The following is a 23,280-nucleotide window of genomic DNA, read 5'->3' as shown; positions in this document are numbered from 1 at the left end:
AAACCCTTCTGTATTTCTGCTTCAAAATTTATTTCAGTAGTTAAACCCCAATATGAAATTACAAAACTTTTGGCTTCTTTATTATTGGGGTTTTCTTAAAAGAACTGAATTCATAACTTTAATTAAAATTCACCCTAACAAAATGCTTCCAATGGAACATTTGGATTAATCATGTGATGGCTCTCCAGGCAGAACCCACCAGGACGAACCAGCCTCCGTAAAAAACAAGATCCAACTCAAACAAATTATTCAACTAAGTTTTAAATCTTGCAAGTTAGCCTTGCTGCCTTTCCTGGGGATTCCTGTATACTGAAATCAGCCAGTTTACATTCCCCACTGAATTCCTTATGCTTATGTCAAAGGATGTCCTACTCTTCCCTGACATCCAGGGGATTTTGGCTCCATGATCCTCATCCCATAAGCAAAAATCAAAAGTGCTGCACAAGGCACAAGGGTTCATGTTCACCTACCCAGTGAGAAGAATAAGGCATAATTTTCTAATGAACTAATACATTTATGATTGATATCATCAACTAGAAAATCCTCCTTCCAATTCCTTTCCCCCCCTTTTTTTTTTTTTCCTTTTGTTTTAATTACATAGGAAATTTTTAGAAAAACATGATGTTTTCTCTTATGAACTATTATGGAGTGTTAGCCACGACACAGACCCATATTTTAACTTATGTAATAAATTATTCCCATTAAAGTCTTCATTGCAAGGCTTTTAGCCACTAGACCTATTGTTCAGCTTTAAATATTCAAATAAATGTTTTTAAAGATAAAATAATGGCATGACAAATGAGTTCAAGTACTTGAATTCTGCAACTTTTTTTTTCTTTTTTAATTTAATAATCTGATTGTGTCTATGTTGTTGACAAAAGGGAAATTACAGAGAAAGGTTCCACTGAGCAAAATCATTATGAAGTATTTCAGAGAGAAAAGAATTCACAAGCAAATGGTTTGGCCATTTCACATCACAGCAGCTTCTGTTCTGCTCTGTAAGGAACAAACCCCCACCATTCACAGCCTCAGTGAATTCCCTGAGTGAACGGTCCAGGATGGAGCTCAGTTTGGGACTTTTTTTGTTTCCTCTCCCTCCGAAATGCTGCCATAAAATACAACTCCTGTGATTTTCTCCAGTTTCTTGGGTCTGTGGGGCTGCAGGTGGCGTGGCTGTGTCACTGTGTGATTACATTGGGTAGCAGTGCTCTCTTACCCATCACTGTCACCCTCCTCCTCCTCCACATGACATCTCTTGTCAACAGGAGCTTGTGCAGCGTTTAATGCAAAGGTTTGAGAGCACTGAAGGTTTCATTACATTAATATGTCTCTGGTTAATTCCCCCTTATCTACTTGCTCAGCTTACCCTTAAAACCCAATTAAAATGTAATTTATCTGATCCCAGGATTCAAATGCCCCTCTGGCAATGCATTTGTCAGCCCTACAGTAACTACACATCATGCCCCAAGGTATTTCAGATTATAGATCATGACAGAAAGAGCTCAGCCACCGGCCACTTAAAGCTGCAGAATTACATTTTAGGCATCTCAGTGCACGAAAATGTACAAATTTCATTGCAGCTTTAATGCATAATTAGAATTATGATGCCTCTACCTCAGTTCTCACACTCTTAGTGTTGTTTTGTGGTTTTTTTTTTTTCCTTTTTAGCTAATTGTTTAACAAATGAAAGAACTGGACAAGGCACCAGTCAATTGATCAACCAAAGATGTAACAATCCTATTGGATCAATACTTCAAATTCCAAAAAGAATCCAATCCAAAAGGAAAGTTACTTATTCCTTCAGCTTAGTCATCTTAAAAGAAAAGCAACGATCCTCTTTCATCCTACTGTTTGACTAAGCAAGTTTTCAGGGAACTGATAACTGTAGAGATGCTTTTTTGTCTTTCATTTCTCAAGTAGAAATATAAAAACAGGCCACACGTGCTCCCAAACTCTGGCTAAGACACAATTCTGGAAAAAAGTGACAAGTTCCTGTGCCACAAGACATGATGCCCTTGCATTTTTATTGCATTTTGAAAGTCATAAGAAAATTTCTCAGGTCAAATATCAGACCCCATTAAACACTGATATATCTCATTTAACATTATCCTACATTTGCTGAAGAAAGAACTTGGAAATCATTTTATATTAGAATGCACCATATATCTACAGCTGGAATAATTTCCAAAGGGCCTCGGGACAGGCTCTTAACCCTTCCCTGACAAATTCCTTATTGAAAGCAAAATAAATGCCTTTTAAAAAATGCAAGTGGAACTTGCCACCTCATTTCTGTTTGATAGTTCATACACTTCATATTAATTCGATTAAAATACTTTTTTTTTCCTGAACATGCTTTTTTTTCCTAAAGATTCCATGGCTACTAATCAGGTAACCACTACGTTTTCCTGGCTCTCAGCTACACCACGTAGATCTTCAGTGATGCACAAAGCATTTCTGATGTGCAAGTGTGCCCTCTTATGGACATCCAACATCAGCAGTTCAGCTGAGACTTCCCTAAATTTAAGTGAATTCCCCCATCATTGACTTACAGAGCCTTGCTCTTGTTTGTAAAAACACTCCTGGTGTAAAGAAACAACCAGAAAATCCTGCAAACCAACGCAGGATACAGAAAGTGCAGGTTTGCACACGTGACTGTCGTGTTTTCCGGAGTTTAGATTGATAATCACAGCGTAAATACTGCAATGACATTACTAAATAAAAAGAGTTTTGACCTTTGCCTGAGGTGAAGCGAATCCTTGAGTATCAAAGTGATGATTTAATGTACTAATGGGGCAAATTTCACATCACATCCTCTATCCTTCCCCTACTTCAAGGTGACCTATTACCTGCTTTTAATCAATCACAGAGCCACAAAATGGTTTGAGAGGGACCAATCCCACCCACCCCTCTGCCATGGGCAGGGACACTTTCACCTAGACCAGGCTGCTCAGACAAATAAATGTTTATGGCTAATTTACTCTTTCATTACCGACATCTGATCACATTAAACACACCTGAAGAGAACAGAAAATGTTATGCAGCCTTCCAGGAGACACAGATTTTTTTTTTTAATGTGGTTTTCTGAAAGCTCTCTAATTTCAGTAGGTCCTTGTTTCTTTTATTTTGATTCGTTCCCAATCATTCCATATGCACCTGGAATATTTTTCTTTGCATCCAAGAGAATACAACACACAACAATGTTAATCTGGATTGTGTAAATACTGGAAGTTAGATCCAGACACCAAAAGCAGGTACACAGAGAGCTAATGATCATATTGCTATTGGTAAGGTATAAAATGCATTATAAACTTCTCTCATACTGATTCTGACTTGCAGGCATGGAAAAACAACAAATTAATGGCCCATAAATGCTACCCTTAGGAAAAAGAAAAATTACAGAGGTTATGAATCACACTAGAGAGACAAGATTGATGGAGGACTTTTCTACAGGTGAACAAATAGCTTTAACAACATCATTTTCAGACAGCCTAAGTCTTGCAAACATTAAGGTGATGCTTTCCAGCATATTAAAAGCACTGGTGCAGAAGTCATTATTTCTGTAGGAACACACATTAGGAAAAAAAACCCCAAAACCCCAAAAACTAATTAATGTGAAATAAAATGAGTTAAACTGTGAAAATATTTGAAGAAAATGGAATTTTGAGGGGAATGGTGTGCTTTCAGTTTGTTTGTTTGGGTTTTTTTCTCTGAATACACTAAGTTTAAAATGAGCAAATCCTCTGATAAAGTACCAACAGTACAGTGAGACATTTTTCACACAGACCTAAATGTATGAGGTAAAACAATGAGGAATAACAAACACATCTGTCAAAAAAGGCAAGTTTTCTGGAGTATTGATGAACTTGGGGTCCACTCCTAAATTACTTATTCCCAACTATGGCATGTAAGAAATCAACATAGTATTTTATAGGAAAGCAGTTTGGGTTGTAGGTCAGAAACAAACCAAAAACCATGAAAATGAAATCCCACATCATCTTCCCCATGGCAGTTGTGCTCACTTCATTCTGTCACATGCCTTTTTTACCCCCAGTTTTCTGTTCAGTGGGCAAACCAAAGCCATTCAGTATTTGCCCAGTTACAGCAAAAATCAATGCAAGTGCTGAGGAGATTCAGGTGGTCTTTAAAGAAATCAAAAAGAGGGAAATCCTGTGTCTCTGAAAATACAGACATTTTGCACACCCTTCAATACTCAAAACACCACAACTGTACAATTACTGCAGAATCTTTTAGTGTAGAAATGACAAGACATTTAAACTGTAATGAATTAGGGCTGACAAGACCTCAGTTGAAATGTTGGAGTAACAGAGGCCCAGGCAGACTAAGCACTACAGGAACCAAGAAAATCAGGTTTGGATTTACTGCCAGTGTAGGAAATTTCCATGCTAATTTGGAGGGAAGTATCTTGTTAGATACATCACTCAACCTAATATGGCAATCCAGCCTTAGACTCCACAAGCCTCATGTGATTTATTTACACTTTAACATGACATACAGAACTTTTACAATGACATATCATGGTCTGCCTTTAAAGGCAAAAGAGCAAAAAGGAGGCAGAATGTTCTCCAGTCGACACCAACCAGGAAGATCACTGTGGTTCAGAAACAGCAGTTCCTCACAAAATTATTAGAATCACAGAATCATTAAGGCTGGAAAAGACCTCATCAAGTCCCACCTTCAGCCCAGTACCACCCGCTACCAGGAAATGCAACATCTGCTTATTTTTTTGAACATTTCCAGGAATGGTGACTCCACCTCTTCCCTGGGCAGACTGTTCCAGTGTTTAAACACTCTTTCAGGGAAGAAATTTTTCCTAGTATCCATCCTAAACTTTCTTTGACACAACTTGAGGCTGTTTCCTCTTGTCCTGTCTGTATCTGCCCAGGGTAAGAGGCCAATCCCCACCTGGCTACAATTTCCTTTCAGGCAGTTGTAAAGAGCAAATTACTTCAGTGAATTTAAAAATCTACTCATACCAACAGATGCAACACCACTGTGTAAACTCGCAACCACCAGAACCTGAAGTCAGGACAAATTATTAGCATATTTCTCATTTCCAAGCCATGAAATCTCATCTTCTCACAGAGCTTTTTTATTTGTTACTGACAGCAAACACCAGTGTGGCTCTTTCAACCCGGTAGGAAAAACACAACAACCTCATAACACAAAATTGCAAAACCAGAATGCACAGGAATGAATAAATGAATCAAAACCCACTTTGTGCAACTGTAAATGATGCAGCAGTTCTGTAAATCTACTGAAAAAATAATGGACATCCCCTATGAGGGGGCCCTAACACCATCAAAAAAAGGGACAGAATGTTCCTGAAAAGGTGTCTCAAGTCACACTGCAGGCAGCATATTTAGACAGTGATTTATGTACAGTCATGAGCAGTGCAGGCGCTCAGCAGGGATGCAGAAATGCAAAGAAACCCAAACTGCCCGTAATGCATAAAACATTTGCCCATCTGGGAACCCATCCTATTCCTCCAGTAATAACTGCCGTGTTCCCACTTGTTTCTTTCAAGCAAAGAAAGACAAAACCGCTCATACAACCTCCAAAAGAGCCAGGTGAATAGTAAAATAGCTGATCTCCAGCCTGAAGTACAGTAGGGAGCTTCAAACAAGCCCGTGTCCTCTAAAAATTATTCATCCAGCCAGGAGCTCGACAACAGGACCCACGGAAAAACCTCCCCGCTGAGCCAGCCGTGCCTGAACCCGTCGATGCTGCTGATCCAGCAGTCAATCTCCTGTCACTCAGTCCCCGATTCCTCAGCTCAGGACAGCTGTGGACATCGCTCTGTCTCGTACCTGTAATTTACTGCTCACTGTCACCCGCGTTAACCTCGCCCAAGACAGCACAGAACTGAAACGCACACACCAATTATTGCTTTTCCCTTAAATATGGACTCAGATGAAGCTGTTAAATGTGACAGCTGACAGTGTCTTGAGAGTTTATGGATTTCCAGTTGCTGTCGTGTTTTTCACTCTCCAACCAAGCACAATAACCAGCTGTCTGTTGAGGACATTTCATTTTCATGTTTTTCCTCTGAGCGATTCCGATTTTTTACTGATGTATTTGTGAAGAGAAGCTGCCAGCAGACTTGGGCTCTCTCATTCCTTCTTCTGGTGTTTTGTATTTTCAAAAAATGGCATTTTCTTCTCTGTAGGAAACAGGAATTAGAGCCTATAGCAACTCAGCTAGAGTGAGCAGACATCAGGAAAAAGTAGTAATTTAAAAAACAAGATTCCAAAGAGCAAACACTGAGCAATGTTATTCCTGTAGTAAAGCAGGGTCATCCTCTCCAGTGAGGGAGACTCCACAACCTCTCTGGGCAACCCGTTCCAGTGCATCTAAATATTGAATCAGCAGTAGTAATACAAAGACTCCACATGGGATTGTTCATTCCACTCAGATAAATAGAAATATTCTCTGTCCCAAAAGCCAATTACAACAAAAACAAGCCCCAAGCTCCTCTGAAATGTTGGCAGGGACTGGGAGCAGGAGGACTGGAGGAGAGGGAAAGGAAGGCAGGAGAATGCAGATTGGCTTAATAAGCCCAAGGGTTTAAGAAGACAACCTCATATCTGAACCAGCTGGGAAATGCCTTTTCAAATGCAGATTTGAATTAATGCCAAGCCAGTACTGGAGTGATTACAGAGGTCTTTATCACTCACAGCTTACTCACTTGTCAACTGCTTTCCAAATTTCTCACTGATACACCCCAGCAACCCAAAATTCAGTCTGTCTCTGCTTGGCACTGAATCTGATGATGTCAGAGGGAACTCAAAGCATCCTTTTTAAGTCTATCTTTCTAGAGTCATAATTTCCTTCCTTTCTTTTCTTGATCTGACATCAACACAACAGCACCCTGAGTCTTGCTAGAAAGGGTGCCCAGCACTGGGTTCTGAGTTTGGCAGAGTATTTCTAATCCAGGAGCCTGTTTTGAGGAGCTGGAACTCACAGGTTTCTGGTATTTTTGCTCCCTGACAGCCTTCAATACAAATCAGGAAGGATCCAGGAGAGTAAACCAGCAGGAAACTAGACCCCAATCAGAGCTAACCATCCGTTAAATAATGCTTTCATTTAGACAAATGGAAAACGATTGCAGTAAGAGCTTCTGGGGAGCCGTATTTAGTTCTTCTCTGTGGGACAGAAGACTAGAAATGTAATTTTATTTTGAAATAAATGATGGGATTTATCACATATACATAAGAAGCTGAAAAAAAAAAAAAAACTCTATCCATTTTCTCTGAGAGATTGGGAAAAAAAAAAAAGTCACAGGATCCAGCATACTAAGAACCCTCCTGCCCCTGCTTCCCAAATATAGCAGATTTTAAAGTTCAGATGAGTTCACCAGAGAAATAAGAGATACCACACTGGGAAAATATTCTGTCAAAGTTACTGATAAGACAAATGAAGTAAATACATATTTCTAGATTTACAGATAATAGTGAAACACTTTACATCTCATTTCCATAGAAGTTCTTGCAGAGAACTCCCAGGGATCTCCCTTGCAGAGGGTTTATGTACTGTGAGACTCCAGTCAATGCAATATACCAAACAAATATATAATTATTCATAGAACTATTACAGAGCCTATGGTCTAATTAAAAAAACCCTTATTTTACAGGTAGGAAACAGAACAAATCAACTTTTTTCTGAGGAGAAGGAAGAAGGAACCAAAACACACCTCTCCCTTTATAACAGCAAATAATACAAAGGCAAAACCACCATTATTTTTACTCATCTAAGCTGAATTCTGCCCTACCTTTCTCTTTACAGAATTTCTTGTCGTGTTTTTCTTTGCTTGCCAACGTTTTGAAAGTATCTGCCTTTTTTCTAAAAACTAATATCCCTCAACTTGTGAAATTTGTTTCACCAACCTTGTGCCCTCCTCACCAAGAGCTAAGTCAACTGTGGTATCTGTTTTAGTCTTCCAAAGTGTAAAACACTTTTAACTTACTCTTATAAAACTCTGGATAATACACAGAGAGATTTTACCCCTGGCAGAGAACTAACTATAGTAAGAACAGGTTGGACAATCAGGGAAAGCAACATTGTCAAGTGTGTTGGACTGCCTGCAGTACCATCCACTGCTGCAAAAGCCAAAGATCAGTGAAGCTTCAAAACCAGCACTTTCATTCTCAAAATGTTCTTTTGCACTCGATATTTTACTCAGTTTTCACAAAAATTTAATATGAAACAGAACATAAGCCATGATCAATTTATGTGATTTGCAGTGCAAATGTCCAGCAGCTAAAAGGGTGTACAGAAGCTACTTAACTACAAAAAAAAAATAGAAATGTTCTTGTATGCAGTAAGAAACGCCCCTCTGAACACAAATCAAAGAAATAGATGAATAAAAAGAAACTATTTTAAGCTGGACTGAACTAACATTGACTGAACAGCACATTGTCAATACCTTGCACTTCACTGTCTGTATCCTTAAAACATAACCACAAAATATTTACATTGTTCTATGCACATTTGATCAAAGCTCATCAGCCAAAAAATGATCCATCATTTTCCAGATATCATCAAACAAACAAACAAACAAACAAACAATGAATGTCTGATTACTTTCTTAAAGCAAGAGCAGGATGGTGGTGGTTTAGGGCTACATGGGCAGATGATGTAAAAATGTCCCTCTCTGGCAAATTAAGTCTCGATCAGACTCGGAACCGTGTCATGTTTGGTCTGTGCCATTCAGCTTTATCCTTTTGAGACCCATCCACACCTTCCAAGTGAAACCTTTTGTTATATTGAACATGTTCAGCACTATTGTAAACCCAAGAAAATCTATCCCCAGGTTTCAAGGAAATGGTTTAATACTAAAGCAAATTCTGCCAGGGATGAAATTCAATCCCCAGATAACAGGAGCTGCCTACAAGCCAGGGATCTGATCCATCCTGGTTCTGGGGATTTAGTTACTATATTAGAGGAGTTGAGAGATATTTAACTTATCCCCTGCCCATGTTAGATTATAATAGTTGTCATCTGAATGGCTCTTCAGGTTCCCCTGGCAGTATTGGTCTATCTCCTGTATCTATATACTGAAACCTAAATTTAGGCCTCGATCTGTAAATTGAATCCCATCCCTTGTATCTGCAAAGATCAGTTTGGAAAACAACATTTGATGCAGTATTATTCTCAAATTCTACCATCCCAGATGTGCCAAGATTAGAAGTACTTCATTTTATGTAATTTAAATATATATTCAGTTCTTATAATGTTTACTTAACAGATGTAAAAATAGCTTAAGATGATTGCATTTCAATACAAAGCAGAAAAATACTGTGGAACCCATAAAACCAGCTGCTCACACCATTATGTGGTTAAGTAATAACGATGAAACTGTATTAGCAACCTTCAGTATGGTCATAAATGCCCACAGTTTTTAAATTAAAACTCACCTCCCTCTGTACACGTGGTCAGAAATAAAATAAGAATGAGAACTTTAAAGATTGAACCTATCAGCAGTAGTTCTACAGAACACGATTCTGTAGGAAGCAACCCAGCATGTTCTCTTCCACCACAGCCTCATCACTTGTTATTTAATGTCCTCTTTATAACTTCTAACCCGTAACACAGCCACACAAACTTTGCTGTCACTCAAGTTTTCACAAGAACCTGTCAACTCTCACTTCAGAAAAACTAAAAAGCAAATAATGCTCCCAAGTTCTGCACCATCAAACATCTTGAGGTGGCTCAATTATATGGAACAATATCCTTAAAAGGTAACATTTAAGTTTGAACTGTAAAATGAAATGACTAAAGGACTGCAGTTTGCACTGGTGATATCTCACTGTACCACTCTACTGGTAAACTATAACAGTACCAATGAAAATAACAACATTAAAGGCCAGTCCTTGAACAGTCTCTTCAGCCTTATTTTGATGATTCCACCAAACAGGATCAAAATGTGCCACCCAATACTCTGGGGGCAACCAAAGACAAGAAACAGCAAAGTAGAGGATGCTCAGTTTGATACCTCTTAGCACACATTTTCATTTTGAAACAGGTTGTTGATGTTGCTTCAGACTTTCTCCCACATCCTCCGAAGGGCACAGCGATAGCACTTACGGGTTTTAATACACAGTGCTGGGTGGAGAGAATTTTCTGGGATAAATTATGCACAACAAAGGTTATGCACTGCCAGGTAACACCACGTTGACCAGTTTAACACCTCTGGAAACCCTACACAGAGAGCTGTATTTGAGACTGTGAGAACAGCACTAGAGCTACACTCACTACTTTCATGGTAACCGAGTATTTCCCAGTTCCAACAGCAAGTGAAAACCTTCAGTGGTTTAATCCACATAACAGACAACCTCTCATGAGTATCTACAGGTCACATCCTAAACATCAAACACAATGTTGAAAATTAATTGCATTCACCTTCAGTAAGAAAATAATTCTTAGGTCATTTCCCAGTTGCACTGCTTACCATTATTTTCATCAAAAAAAAGCATTCTGCCTCCAAAGGAATGCTTGTTGACTACTTACTACACAAGAAGGAACTTAATGCAAAACTCATGGGGAGCACGGAGTTTCTTCATGGATAAAAAACCATCCCCATGAGTTTCTGCTTGTACCAAACAATTTGCAATATATTAAAAGGCTCAATAATTTAAAAAGCATTATCATTAAAAGGTGAAACGTTTCAAAGAGAATTACCACTAAAAATTTAAATAATTAAAATATTAATTGAGATTACTTCTGTTTTATATAATTATATATAATAGCTTATATAATTATATATAGTTATAATTAAATATAATTGTAACTACATTTAATATTATATACATGAGATATTTTATATAGCTCTAATTATAACATAAATATATATTATATTTATACTATATAATTCTATTTATATGTAATATAAATATATATTCTCTACAATTGAACAAAAAGTATAATTATAGATATGTATGCTTTTCATGTATATTTCTATCATACCTTCTATCTATAATTAAATACAGTATAAATATCATATAGTATGTATAATTCTGATTATTTATATAATTATATAGGTATTTTATATTTATAAATATATTGTTTTATATATTTATGCATTATATAATTTATTGTATATTGTATAACATATAATTCTAGTTATATATAATTCTAGTTATATAAATAACATTAATATATATTAATTATATATTATTTTATAAATCTCAATACTTACCATTATAAATATGTACAATTTTCATACAAATTTCTATTATACCTTAATTATAATTAAATATAGTATAAACATATATTATATAGTATGTATAATTCTGGTTATTTATATAATTATATATGTATTTTATTTTTATAAATATATCATGTTATATATTTATGTATTTTATAATATATTGTATATTATATAACATAATTCTAGTTATATATAATTCTAGTTATATATATAACATAAATATATATTATTTATATCTTATTAATAACTCAATAATATTTACCATTATAAATATGTGTAATTTGCACATAAATTTAAATAGTAATTTAATTGCATTATTTTAGTTTTCTATCATTATAACACGATTACGTCTTTTATATATAAATATAAATCTACAAATAAATTTAATTATAAACGTAAAAATATATCTTACAAATATAGAAGTATTTGTAATCACTATTATTTACAGACACCCCTTTCCTTGTGCTATGAAGGCGCACTGGAGCCGTGCTTTGGCCCAGGAGGGCCGAAGGCCGCGGTGCCCCCGCGGCGCGAGCGTGACTTACGTTGTTCATGTACTCGCTGAGCAGGTCCTGCAGCGCCTGGCGCACGGCGTTGCACTCGGCCACGATCCGCTCCCTGCGGTCGTCCCGCGTGCACGAGGAGTCGGCCATGAGCGCCGCCCCGCTGATGATGCTCTCCAGCCTCTCCTCCAGGGACGGCCGGAAACGAGCCTCGCTGAAGGTCATCGGGTCCAGAATGATCTTGTTCTAAGAGGCAAAAGGAAATGGGAAATGATGAGCATTTGTGGGTTGTTGGTGTTTTCTAAGTATGTCTTTGTAGCAATGGATTTGCCCTGTATGGAATGGAAGAAGTCCTGTCAGAGATGGACTGGTGAAGGAAAAGAAGAAAACAGCTGAAATGTTATTGAAACAGAAGTTTTTAATGTTGTTTAAACAGATCTTAAGATGGCTTTTCTGTATTTTGCAAAGTCACTCTGTCTCCTTCCCAACACCCCCCTGTGAAGGACCCTTATGCAGGAATGTCCTGGGAAGATATCCTTAGGTCTTCTCATTGGCCTTTGTTCACCTCTTTCTATTGGCTATTAACTCTTTACCTGATTGGGTTTTTCTGTAGTACCTTGACCCTGTAATTGGTTCCCTTTCAATCCCCCTGAAAGCCATATAAACCCCCATCCCCAATAAACCTCCTCTTTTGTCCGTCCCTCAGTGTGGTCTGTGTGTCCTCCTTACAGGCTCATAGAGCCACGTGCTCGAGGGGCAGTTTGGGAGAGCATTACACCTCCAGAGAATGGTTTAACACCCAAGACCTGAAGGTGCCCCCCTCCAAATCAACCATCGTATGTCTTATTTCACAGAATCACATGGAATGTGCTGAGTTGGAAGGGGCTCACAACAATCCTCATGTCCAACCCTTAGCCCTGCACAGGACCATCCCTAAGAACCACACCAGGTGCCTGAGAGGATCATCCAAATGCTTCTTGAATTCTGTCAGCCTTGGTGCTGTGACCACTTCCCTGGGGAGCCTGTTGAGTGCCCAACCACCCTCTGGGGGAAGAACCTTTTTTTAATATCCAACCCAAACCTTCCCTGACACAACTGGAGGTCATTTCCTCGGGTCCTGTCACTGCTCACTGCCACAGAGAAAAGAGCAGTGCCTGCCCCTCCTCTTGCCCTCAGGAGGAAGCTGTAACTGCAATGAGGTCTGCCCTCAGTCTCCTCCAGGCTGAACAGACCAAGTGCCCTCAGACACTTCTCCTATGGCTTCCCCTCAAGGCCCTTCACCACCCTCATTGCCCTCCTTTGGACACTTTTTATTTATCATAGAATATCAGGTTGGAAGGGATCTCAAAGATCACCTGGTCCAACATTTCTTGGCAAAACTATCCACCAAATTTCTGAAAAAATAAATATTACAGAAATACCTAGTAGCTCTAAATCCAAACAGATAAATAAAATTAAAAACTCTTATATATATATAAATAATTCACAACCTTGTTGCCTAGAAATGCTGTGGCTGCCCCATCCCTGAAAGTGTTCTAGGCCAGTTTGGACGGGGCTTGGAGCAACCTGGGATAGTGGAAGGTGTCCCTGCCCAAGGCAGGGGGTTGGAACGACATGGTCTTTACAGTCCCTTCCAATTCAAACCATTCCATGATTCTAAACCAATATTATTCTTCCCTGAACCCTCTGAGAATGTCTTGGCTGTTCAGGAAATTCATAGGAAAGGTGTAAGTTATTTATACCTGAAGAGAAAGTGGAATATTCTCTGTTAACTAATTTCTTCATTTTGATTATTTTTATTAGCAGACTACACTGCTGAAATCCTACTAGATCACCTCAGTGTTATAGACAAAAATATGAAATATCTCTGATTTCCATTCTGTAGAGGATCTTTTAAAAGCCTTTTTTGTTTCTAAATCAGGAAAAAAGTGCTGGATTAGTCAACTGAAACGAGAGTGCTACATGAAGACAGTCTAAAAATATCTAATTTGTCCAACAGGGTACTGGTTAGCAAAATATCTTTATTCCACTAGAAAAAGAATCGATTTTCAAAGACTGTTTTCTAATGAAGAAAGTTTAATTCTTAAATTATGATCACGGCTAAGCACTTGTGTAATCTATCAAACTGATTACCAAATATCAAATAGGGCTAAAACACATTGATTCTACTCCCATCAGTAAAATATTTATTGTTATGAGTTTTGAGTCACTGCTGGATTATATTCAGACCTGCTTTTCTCCTTTTGGAGTTCCAGGTAAGAAATACAATCACCTGCTCCCACTTATAGGCACATTTACAACATAATTCAAAATAACCTTTTGCTGCAATCATGCAAAGAAATTTCCTAATTGCATATTGACTAAAAATGCTCTGTAAGCAGTGCACTTCTTATTTGAGCTTGAAAAGAAAATAAATCAGGAAACAGGAATTAAAAATATAAAGTCATTCTGATTTCTAAGCATCACACCTATTCCAAAGCACAGAAGATTTGTGTTAATGTTCTGCTTTAATTTTCACAGCGCTCTGATAACTTCATGGTTAGGCTATTTTCCTTAATATCCAAGAACAATCAACAAGTGCAACCCAAATGATACAATAAATTTGAAATAAAAAATGCAACACAGGGCATTAAAATGTAAATCAGTATTTAGGGACACAATATATAACTAACATGTGCCTTTAGTGTTGAAAACTGTTACTAATCAGAACGTGTTGAAATGGATTTATTCTAAGCTAAAAAATTATTCCAAGTGAATGACTTCTTTATTTCAGCAGGGCCAGTCTTTTACAAAAGATCTTATTCCTCAATAAAACTTCCAATTCACACACAGACCCCATAACTTGCACCACTGTACAGAGAGAGGATCAAGCCCTGAGAAATCTGTAACTTCATTGAACGTGTAGCAGTTAAATAGTAACAAGCACAGGGATGTCAGGGAATTTATGAAATTTCATTATTTAACAAAAAGACAAATAGAAGAATTTTAACCAGATAACATATTGTTCCAGCTCCAGGAACTGCTGACTTAGCAGAAATAAATGCAGCATTACCTGGAATGTGAAATAATGTCTCATATATCTTCTGGGGTGTGTTTCTCAGCAATAAGCAGAGCAGTTTTACAAGCACCTAAATTAGAAATGACTTCTCCAAGAGTCAGCCCTATGCATATTTATGTAGTTGGGCTCTTAAGCCAAATGATAATACTTGGGATTTTCAGAAATCAACTACATAAATTCATTTCCACCACAGTATATTGAATTCAGTAGCAGCAAGACTGCAATTTCATCAAATGAACTATATATGCAATTTATGCCAACAGTAAAAGAAAAACTAAAAAAATTAGCTGCATTTTTCAGATTCCTAACTAATCCTTCCAGAAATGCCTCCCTCTTCCTCCTCGTCCTCACAGCCATAGGTGTAAGGTTCTTTCTCTACACAGAACATTTCAAACAGCAGATCTTACACCTCTCAGCAAGTCATGAATCACATTTTTCTTCTGATGTGTTTTGGAATATCCTTCAATCAATCTTCTGTGAGACCCAAGGACCTATCAAAAACGTATTCCTGAAATATGCAAATATGTACATTTATCTGCCTGTGTATCTGCATATGCAAATTCTGGGTCGGGCACCTGGGGAAGAATAACCCCAAGCACCAGTACAGGCTGGGGGTGACCTGTTGGAAAGCAGGAGAGGGAGGACATGGAGAAGGATCTGGGGGTCCTTGTGGACAACAAGCCATCCCTGTGCCAGCGGTGTGTCCTGTGGGCCAAGAAGGCCAATGATGTCCTCGGTGGCATTAGGAGGAGCACTGCCAGCAGGTCAGAGAGGGGATCCTGCCCCTCTGCTCAGCCCTGCCGAGGTACATCTGCAGTGCTGTGTCCACTTCTGGGCTCCTCAGTACCAGAGGGACATGGAGCTCCTGGAGCAGGTCCAGAGGAGGCTCCAAAGATGATGAAGGGACTGGAGCATCTCTTACGATGAAAGGCTAAGGGAGATGGGGCTGTTCAGCCTCCAGAGGAGCCACTGAAAGGGGACCTCCCCCATGTCCGTCAGTGTCTGCAGGGAGGGGACAGAGGATGGACCAGCAATGGGACAAAAGGAATGGGCATGAACTGATGAACATGAAGTTCCACCTGAACATGAACAAGAATTTTCTTACTGTGCACGTGGCTGACCTGCACTGCTGACTCAGGATGAAGTTGCTGTCCAGCAGGAGCATCAAATGTGTTTTTTTTGCCCCATTGCTTTATTAACCCAAACGGAGAATCACGGAATGGTTTGAGTAAGAAGAGATTTTCAAGACAATCTTGTTCTGCCCCCCTGCCATGGGCAGGAACACCTTCCACTAGACCAGGTTGCTCCAAGCCCCATCCAACCCAACCTTGAACACTTCCAAGGAGGGGGCAGCCTGTGCCAGGGCCTCACCACCCACACAGGGAAGAATTTCTTCCCAGTATCCCATCTAACCCTGCCCTCTGGTAGGTTGAAGCCATTTCCCCTTGTCCTATCCCTCCAGGCCCTTGTCCAAAGTCCTTTTCCATCCTTCTTTTAGCCCCCTTTTAGGTACAGGAAGGATGCTATAAGGTCTCCTCAAAGCCAGGAGTAATTTTTAGTCCCCTTTTAGCTTACTTTTATAAAACAAGAAACACTTCTGGGAAAGAAAACCCCAAGAGATTTTAAGGAAAGAAACAGAACAACTGTGTTCAGCTTAAAATACAATAAATAACAATGTAGTTACTTTCTGATGGGGGGTTATAGATAAAGTATATTCTAGATGTTATTTTTAAATTCTTTCTCAAATATCTCACAGGGAAAACAGCTGAGGAGAGGGGAGAAAAAAGAATGGGAATGACACCCTGGTACATCACATCCCTCAACATGCAGTTACCAAAGAGATACCATATTTTGCTTACAAAAGGTGTTACTCCTTTTTCAAAAGCTTTGGTATCAAAATCCAGCTTCAGACTAAGTTATTGACACCAACACAGGTCTTACATATATATATTAACAAGGAAACTACATCTTATTGGAATCAAGAAAAAAAATATCGTTGGCAGGAAATCTGGCTCTATAAATTCCTTCAAAAGCCTCAAGTTCCCGTCACTCCTTGATAGCCAGTTAATGAACGATGCCTGCAAATGAACTGGAACATTTTACATTTCTAATTAGTTAACTAACATTAGAGCCATAAATCAAGCACTGACACCATAATTCAGCCCTTTTAATTAAGTGTTTCAAGTGTCTTTACAAATGCAGACAGATTAGTGTAAACATACATCATTTTTGGCTTCAGATGCTGAAACGAAGTCCAAGAAAATTAATTTTAATATAATTGAAAACTTGTTTGGAAACTGTTAAACTCATAATAAAATCTTCTTTAACTTTGTTATTGTTAACTATTTGCTCTCCAACTCTTCTTTCTTCTCTAAATTATGCAAGGTGTGCTTTAAGAGTAGTTGCAATGTTCTATAAATAATAAAGATTTTCAGAAAATAGACCTTGTCATACTAATTAGTATTATAAACCATCTTTCTCTTGTTCAGAAGGGAACAAGCTATCTCAAACACTAATAAACTATAGGAAAACACTTCTGAAATTTAAAATATCAGATAAATTATTCATAGTTCAGCTAAAACCACTGAAAATAGCCCCATACCCTACAGAAATGCATTCTATAATCAGAGAATACATAATAATTGAAACTTTGTGACATTTATCAACATTAGAACCTCATTTTCAACCATATTTTAAAAACTCCCGTGTTTTTATTAGAAATATAAAGCAAAAAACAAAATATTAAATTAATGTTATAAAACAACTTTATGACTCCAAAAGAACTAGAATTACTGAATCATTGCCTGCATTTTCCAACTGAACTGCTCCATTATTATGTGCACTGCCTTATTGCTCATTAAAACTCTGTTCATCTACAGGTTTCTGTACGTACAAAGTCTTAAGGAAATTTCAGCACCTCCTTCAGACCTCTGCCTTGTTTACTTGTTAAACACAAAAGCAAATGGTCACAATTTAGGGGGGCTGGAGAGCCAACATAAAGTAAAATGCGTTCAAATTAATTAATTCCTAAATCAGTGGATAGACTCATAAACTCTGATGGTGCTCAGCATTTTGGCAAGCATGAGAAAAAGCACATGGGAAGTTTTGTTTTGGTTTGGTTTTTTCTTTTTCAAAATAGTAAACAGAATGAATGAAAGCACAGCACCTTGGAACTGGTAATATAGAGTTTCTAAAATTAAATTCTTGCTCTGCTATCACTCACAGTAAATATTGTGACAAACAGCAGTTTGGGAGGGAAAACAAACAAACACCAATAAGCTGGTCTGCAGAGTTTCCCTGTTTGGACAGTGAGTGTATGTGTGCAAGGTCAGATTTTTACCTTCATACAGATTCTTTCTAGAATTCCCCACTCAATTCCCTTCTGTGCAATTCCTGATTGAGAGAACTAGGAATTCAATTTTCCTTGCACTTCCTTCATTTTTCTATCACATATAAGGCTGATGAAAGTAAAAATGGCCTGTGTTGGGCCCTTTATACAATTCAGTGTCCTCTGTTCTTAAAAACACACAAGCCCCACTCCCAAAACCAGAAGTTATTTCCTCTTGTAATAGAGTCAAAGTGAATTTTCAAAGAAACTACCAAACCACGCAACAGAATTTCAATATCAGCTTATTGTGTTTAACAGGAAACATCCCTCTTATCTGAGAAAGGCAACATTTTAAAAGCATTGATTGGGAAAAAAAAAAAAAGAAAAAAAAAAGAAAAAAAGAGAAAGAAATCCAATGCACACACTTCTGTGTAATTTCTGCATAACACAGTTCTACAAAAATGATATCTGGCACAATCAAAGTAAACCCAAATGATGCATTATGTACCACGGTAAGCAGCACAGAACACTACAACAGACACATAACTGGAATTTAGGGCTGTGAGGCTCCTTTATTATTTCTTGTATTGGATCAGATGACCCTGAGGTCTTTTCAATCTGGTCTTTGCTGATTCTATGAAGCTGTTTTGTGACTTGGACACGTTGAATGTTACCTTCTTTCCTCTATTTGTCTTTTTACACTTTTTTAATTCCCATATTTAGAACATGAAACCTTTAGGGCAGAGACCATTTCCTAAAAAGGTTCTCAATGAATTAGAATCATAGACTCATTCAGGTTAGAAAAGATCTCTCAGATCACCAAGTCCAAACATCAAACCCCCAGCACCACCGTGTTCACCACGAAATCGTGTCCTCAAGTGCCATATCCGCAGGTTTTTTAACACTTCCAGATACAGTGACTACACTACTGCCCTCAGCACAAGGAAAACTCAGTTTTTAAGGTAAATGCCATGGAAAAGTGAACAATGTGTCCAAAGAAGGACCCAAAACAGCAGTGACAAATGCCCCTGAAAAATCAGATAGATAGATGTTTTAGATAAATAAAGTCACAACCACAAGTATAAAAAACTGCCTTTGCATAAAAAGAAGCACAGCATGCACTGAAGAACCCAGTTTTTAGAGTAACTTGGGAGACAAGTATAAATAAGAGTGATGTATTTTTTTGTCATTCATTAAGAAGTGCTGCACTACTGAGGAAACAAATGCATGGGCCCGCAGGTTTCGTTTATAAACATTTGTCCGTGTCTCCCACCTTGCTAACAAGGCTGTTTAGCTCCGTTTTAGCAATAAATCAAACATTTCTCCCTGTCAGGGATGCTGTATTACACAGACACACCATACAGCTGTAACTCAACAACATAAGAAGAGTTTGACAGTGCAATGATGCACTGCAGCTTCAGATGAGCCACTCTGGGATGTTAAAAGAACAGAGATATAGTTCAGACAGGGCTCCAGATGAGCTGAATAGGGCCTGGAATGACAGGACAAGAGAGAATGGCTGTATATAGAAAGAGGGCAGGCTTAGATGGGGTATTAGGAAGAATTTCTTCCCTGTGAGGGTGGTGAGGCCTCGGGACAGGCTACCCAGAGAGGCTGTGGCTGTCCCATCCCTGGAAGTGTCCAAGGCCAGGTTGGATGGGGCTTGAAGCATCCTGGTCCAGTGGAAAGTGGCTCTGCCCATGGCAGAGGGTGAGACTGGATGGTCTTTACATCCCTCCCAACCCAAACCATTCTGTGATTCCACAATCTTTTCTACTGGGACAGTAAAATGGCTAAATTCAGATAAACTCAACAACTATAACACGCAGGTAGAAGTGCATAACAAAGAGCAGAAGAAAAGTACCCCCACCTTGAGAGCCACCTCTTCAAACTGTTCTCCAGATAAAGGGCATTGAGGGGAAGCCATATAAGGACTCTGACAGCACATGCTCTGTTCAGAATAGACAACAGGAGATTGAAAGGAGACCGAATTGCCTCAATAAGTAAAGGTTTCTTAAGCGGAACTTCGAGAAGTGCCTTCCTTTGTCGGGAGGTTGTTTTAAAAATTGTTTGATACCTAAGACTTGACATAATGCTCTACAGATTGCAAACACACGTGGACTACTGAACCTCCTGAGAAGTTCATGGTTTTTCCCATGCAAAGGCCAGAGGGAATCAAACCACCTTCTCCAGAACCCACTCAGCAGGACAGGGCATTCCAGAGGGAACTGCTGTGCCCAGGGACAGGGCTCCACGAGGAGGGGAACAGGGGCAGGAGTGCAAAGGAGCGGGACAGGGACAAACATATAGAGGAACCACAACCCGGGCTCCCTTGGCACAGGCCCCACAGGCAGACAGCATCCATGGCAGGCAGGATTCCCCACCCTCCCTGCGCCTGCCTGAACACAGGGACTGAAAGGGGCATCGTGACACAGCCGGCACCTCCTCTGGGACTGTCCCACCTCCCCAGGGGCCCTGACAGAATGGGGGGGAGGCTCTGCAAGGGGAACCCAACGAGAATAAGGATGGCGGGTCAGCTCGCATGGAGGTGGCGCTGAGGGCAAGTCGGTCGCACTCGGCGCCACAACTGCTCAGGAAAGAAAAAAACCAGGAGGATCTTTGTAACAGGAGATCCCTTCTGAGGGAAAGTTGGTCTTTATTGCTGCACACAGGGTATCCCACCCAGACAGGGACACCCTGAAAGCAATTTTACATGACAGTCTTACATTTCCGTCTGGTGTTCAGGGACAACTCAAGTTGACCAATTGCCACTTAACACACACGTATTAAATATTTTGCAAAAATCTCAGGTTTTGTGCTGGTTCCACCCCTCCGCTTCATTCTACATCTAAAGGACCATACAGTTAGTGTTGCTGTCGCTGGGGCTGCAATTTGTGTGTTTTGGGGCTCTGGTTGCCCACTGGGAGTGGCAGAGCCAGGGTGGGCACCAAGGGCGGGGCTGGCCAGGCTGTGATGCCTCTGGCGCCTGTGACATCACAGGGGACGTGTCACAATGGGGGCAGCTCTCCATGGCTCCCACAGACAACGCTGCCTCACTTCAGCCTGGGTGGAGGTAGTGAGTGGGCACCCCCTACTCTCTCTGTCTCCTTGCAGGCCATGGCTCGCACAATGCTCCTTGTGTTGCTGCTGCAAACCCTCGTCCAGTACCCGCAGATGGTGGGTGATGGCTTGGATGAGGCCACGCGGGCGCGCATGGAGCTGCGTGCGGACTATCTCAACCAACAGATGACTCGGCTGCTGCAGGAGCTGGAGCAGGGACCCCTGGAGCGCGCTCTCCGCGCCTGGGGAGCCCTGCTCTGGGCTGCCCCGCAGCAATGGCACTTCTGGGCTCTGGCTGCAGGCCCGGGCCTGCTCCTGGCGCTCTGCTTTCTCTGTAGTAGAGCAGCCAGGAACCGCAAAGCCAGGAGAGCCCGGGAAGACGCTTTGAGGAGGAGGAGGGACTCCATCCGGACCATGCTGACCATCAGAAGGAGGTACAAAGACGTGAAGGAAATCTGGGCATACCTCAAGGAATTGAAGAGGAAGGTGGCAAGGGCGATGCAAACCAGGAAGAGGAAGAAGAGCCTCCTGGTGAGAGGAAAGCCTGTCAGGGAGGCACAGCAGGGATTTCCTGCAGCGCCTGCTGGAACCCTTGGAGCACACGCGCTGCTGCCTGGAGAAGAGACGCCCTGACAACCTGCACCTACAAGGACTCATGGGGCTCATGCGCTGCTCCCCTCAGAAGAAACACCAGGGCAGCTTGGACTTTGGCAACAACAGGGTTCCCACATTGAGCTTGTGGGGCTCACAACTGGAGATAGATAGTTTATATATTAACAATAATCCTTTTACAAGAAGTTAAGATGTAATTAGCCCATTTATCCCCAACCAATAGAGAAGTAGTTAGTGCATATATCCCCAACAATTATAGTAGAGTTAACATGTAGTTAGTATATTAATCCCCCAAAAATATATACTTAGTTAACATGTAGTTAGTTCACTTATCCCCAACAAATCTATATGTAGTTAAGAGGTAGCTAGTGTATTTATCCCCAGATATCCCCAAACTACTTTCCTCTTGTTTCAATAAAAAGTATTTTTCTAAAATCTGGATTGGGCGACTTCTCATTGGACTCAACAAGACCTACAGTGCTGAGTTGGTTCTAAGCTGAAATTACATCTGTTTGCACCCAGCCTATCTGATCTCAGATGACCAGCTGACACTCAACAGGATCTCTCTTCTGCTCAACACCAACACCTTTAATGCATTAGACATCCTCGACACTCCCCAGGCATCTCCTGCCACCTCACTGGGAACTGGGCTCTGCTACACTCTTGCACAATTATTACATACAAGGGCACACATTACTGCTTTGAACCTCACGAATGGCCAAAGGCTGGGGTAGGATTCCTGACAGAACAGCTAAGTACCCCTCTTTTCTGGCCATTGCTCTCAGGGTCTGCCAAAGGCCATCGATGGAAGGGGAAACAAAGAATTCAGAAAGAATAGTCACATACAATTTTTTCTTCGGAGTCTGCTCAGCCTGCAGAAAGCAACAGCAGCTTCTGCAGGAAGGTCCCACTCTGCCAGCTGAGTACATCAGCTTCAGTTTACAGGACAGAGCATTCAACAGAGAGTTGGCTTTTGTACACAGCCAACCATCACCAGAAAGGTGGAACCAATGAAATGATGTCAGAGAGCCTCTTAAAACTCTGCAGCCATCCCCTGAGACAGCAGCACTGCAAGCTCGAAGTTTGGGGAGAGGGGCAGAGCCTGCCCTCCAGAGAGATCACCGTCTGGGCAGGTACAGCAGCTTGGAACACGGGATCCAAGGAATTTACCACTTGCTGCAAAGATCTGGACATCAGGCTGGAACAAAGTTCCTTCAGCCTGGACCTGCTCCAGTGGCAGCACATGAAAGCGTTAAGGGACAAATCCTGGTGCACAGAGAGGGAGCTGCAGCTCTCTCGGCCTCATATGGACTGCAAAATAAGATCTGTACCCTTGACATGGGCATATGGCCTCTTTTGCACCATAATTCAGGCAGAGGCATTTCTCATGATTTTAATAACCGGATCACAGCACTCCCCCCTGCCCTGCAGCCTCGGTCAGCCCGTGGCCCAACCCGAAATGGTGTCGCTCGAACGCACGGCCTGCCCCAAA

The 23,280-nt window shown here is 40.3% G+C and overlaps 1 protein-coding gene across 4 annotated transcripts in view; it reads right to left on the bottom strand.

Moving 5' to 3' along the window:
- The window catches only part of CTNNA2 (catenin alpha 2), a 485,320-nt gene that overhangs the window by 319,391 nt on the left and 142,649 nt on the right, over positions 1 to 23,280 (bottom strand). For all 4 annotated transcript variants that reach the window (XM_050338724.1, XM_050338725.1, XM_050338727.1 and 1 more), the window contains exon 7: positions 11,773 to 11,976. In XM_050338724.1, coding sequence (XP_050194681.1) covers positions 11,773 to 11,976 — 204 coding nt within the window. The remainder of the gene's footprint in view (positions 1 to 11,772; positions 11,977 to 23,280) is intronic.

Source organism: Myiozetetes cayanensis, unplaced genomic scaffold, assembly GCF_022539395.1.
Source record: "Myiozetetes cayanensis isolate MyiCay16 unplaced genomic scaffold, myiCay2020 scf7, whole genome shotgun sequence".
NCBI lineage: Eukaryota > Metazoa > Chordata > Aves > Passeriformes > Tyrannidae > Myiozetetes > Myiozetetes cayanensis.
The sequence above is the reverse complement of the archived record's forward strand: the minus strand, read 5'-3'. Positions and strand labels throughout refer to the sequence as shown.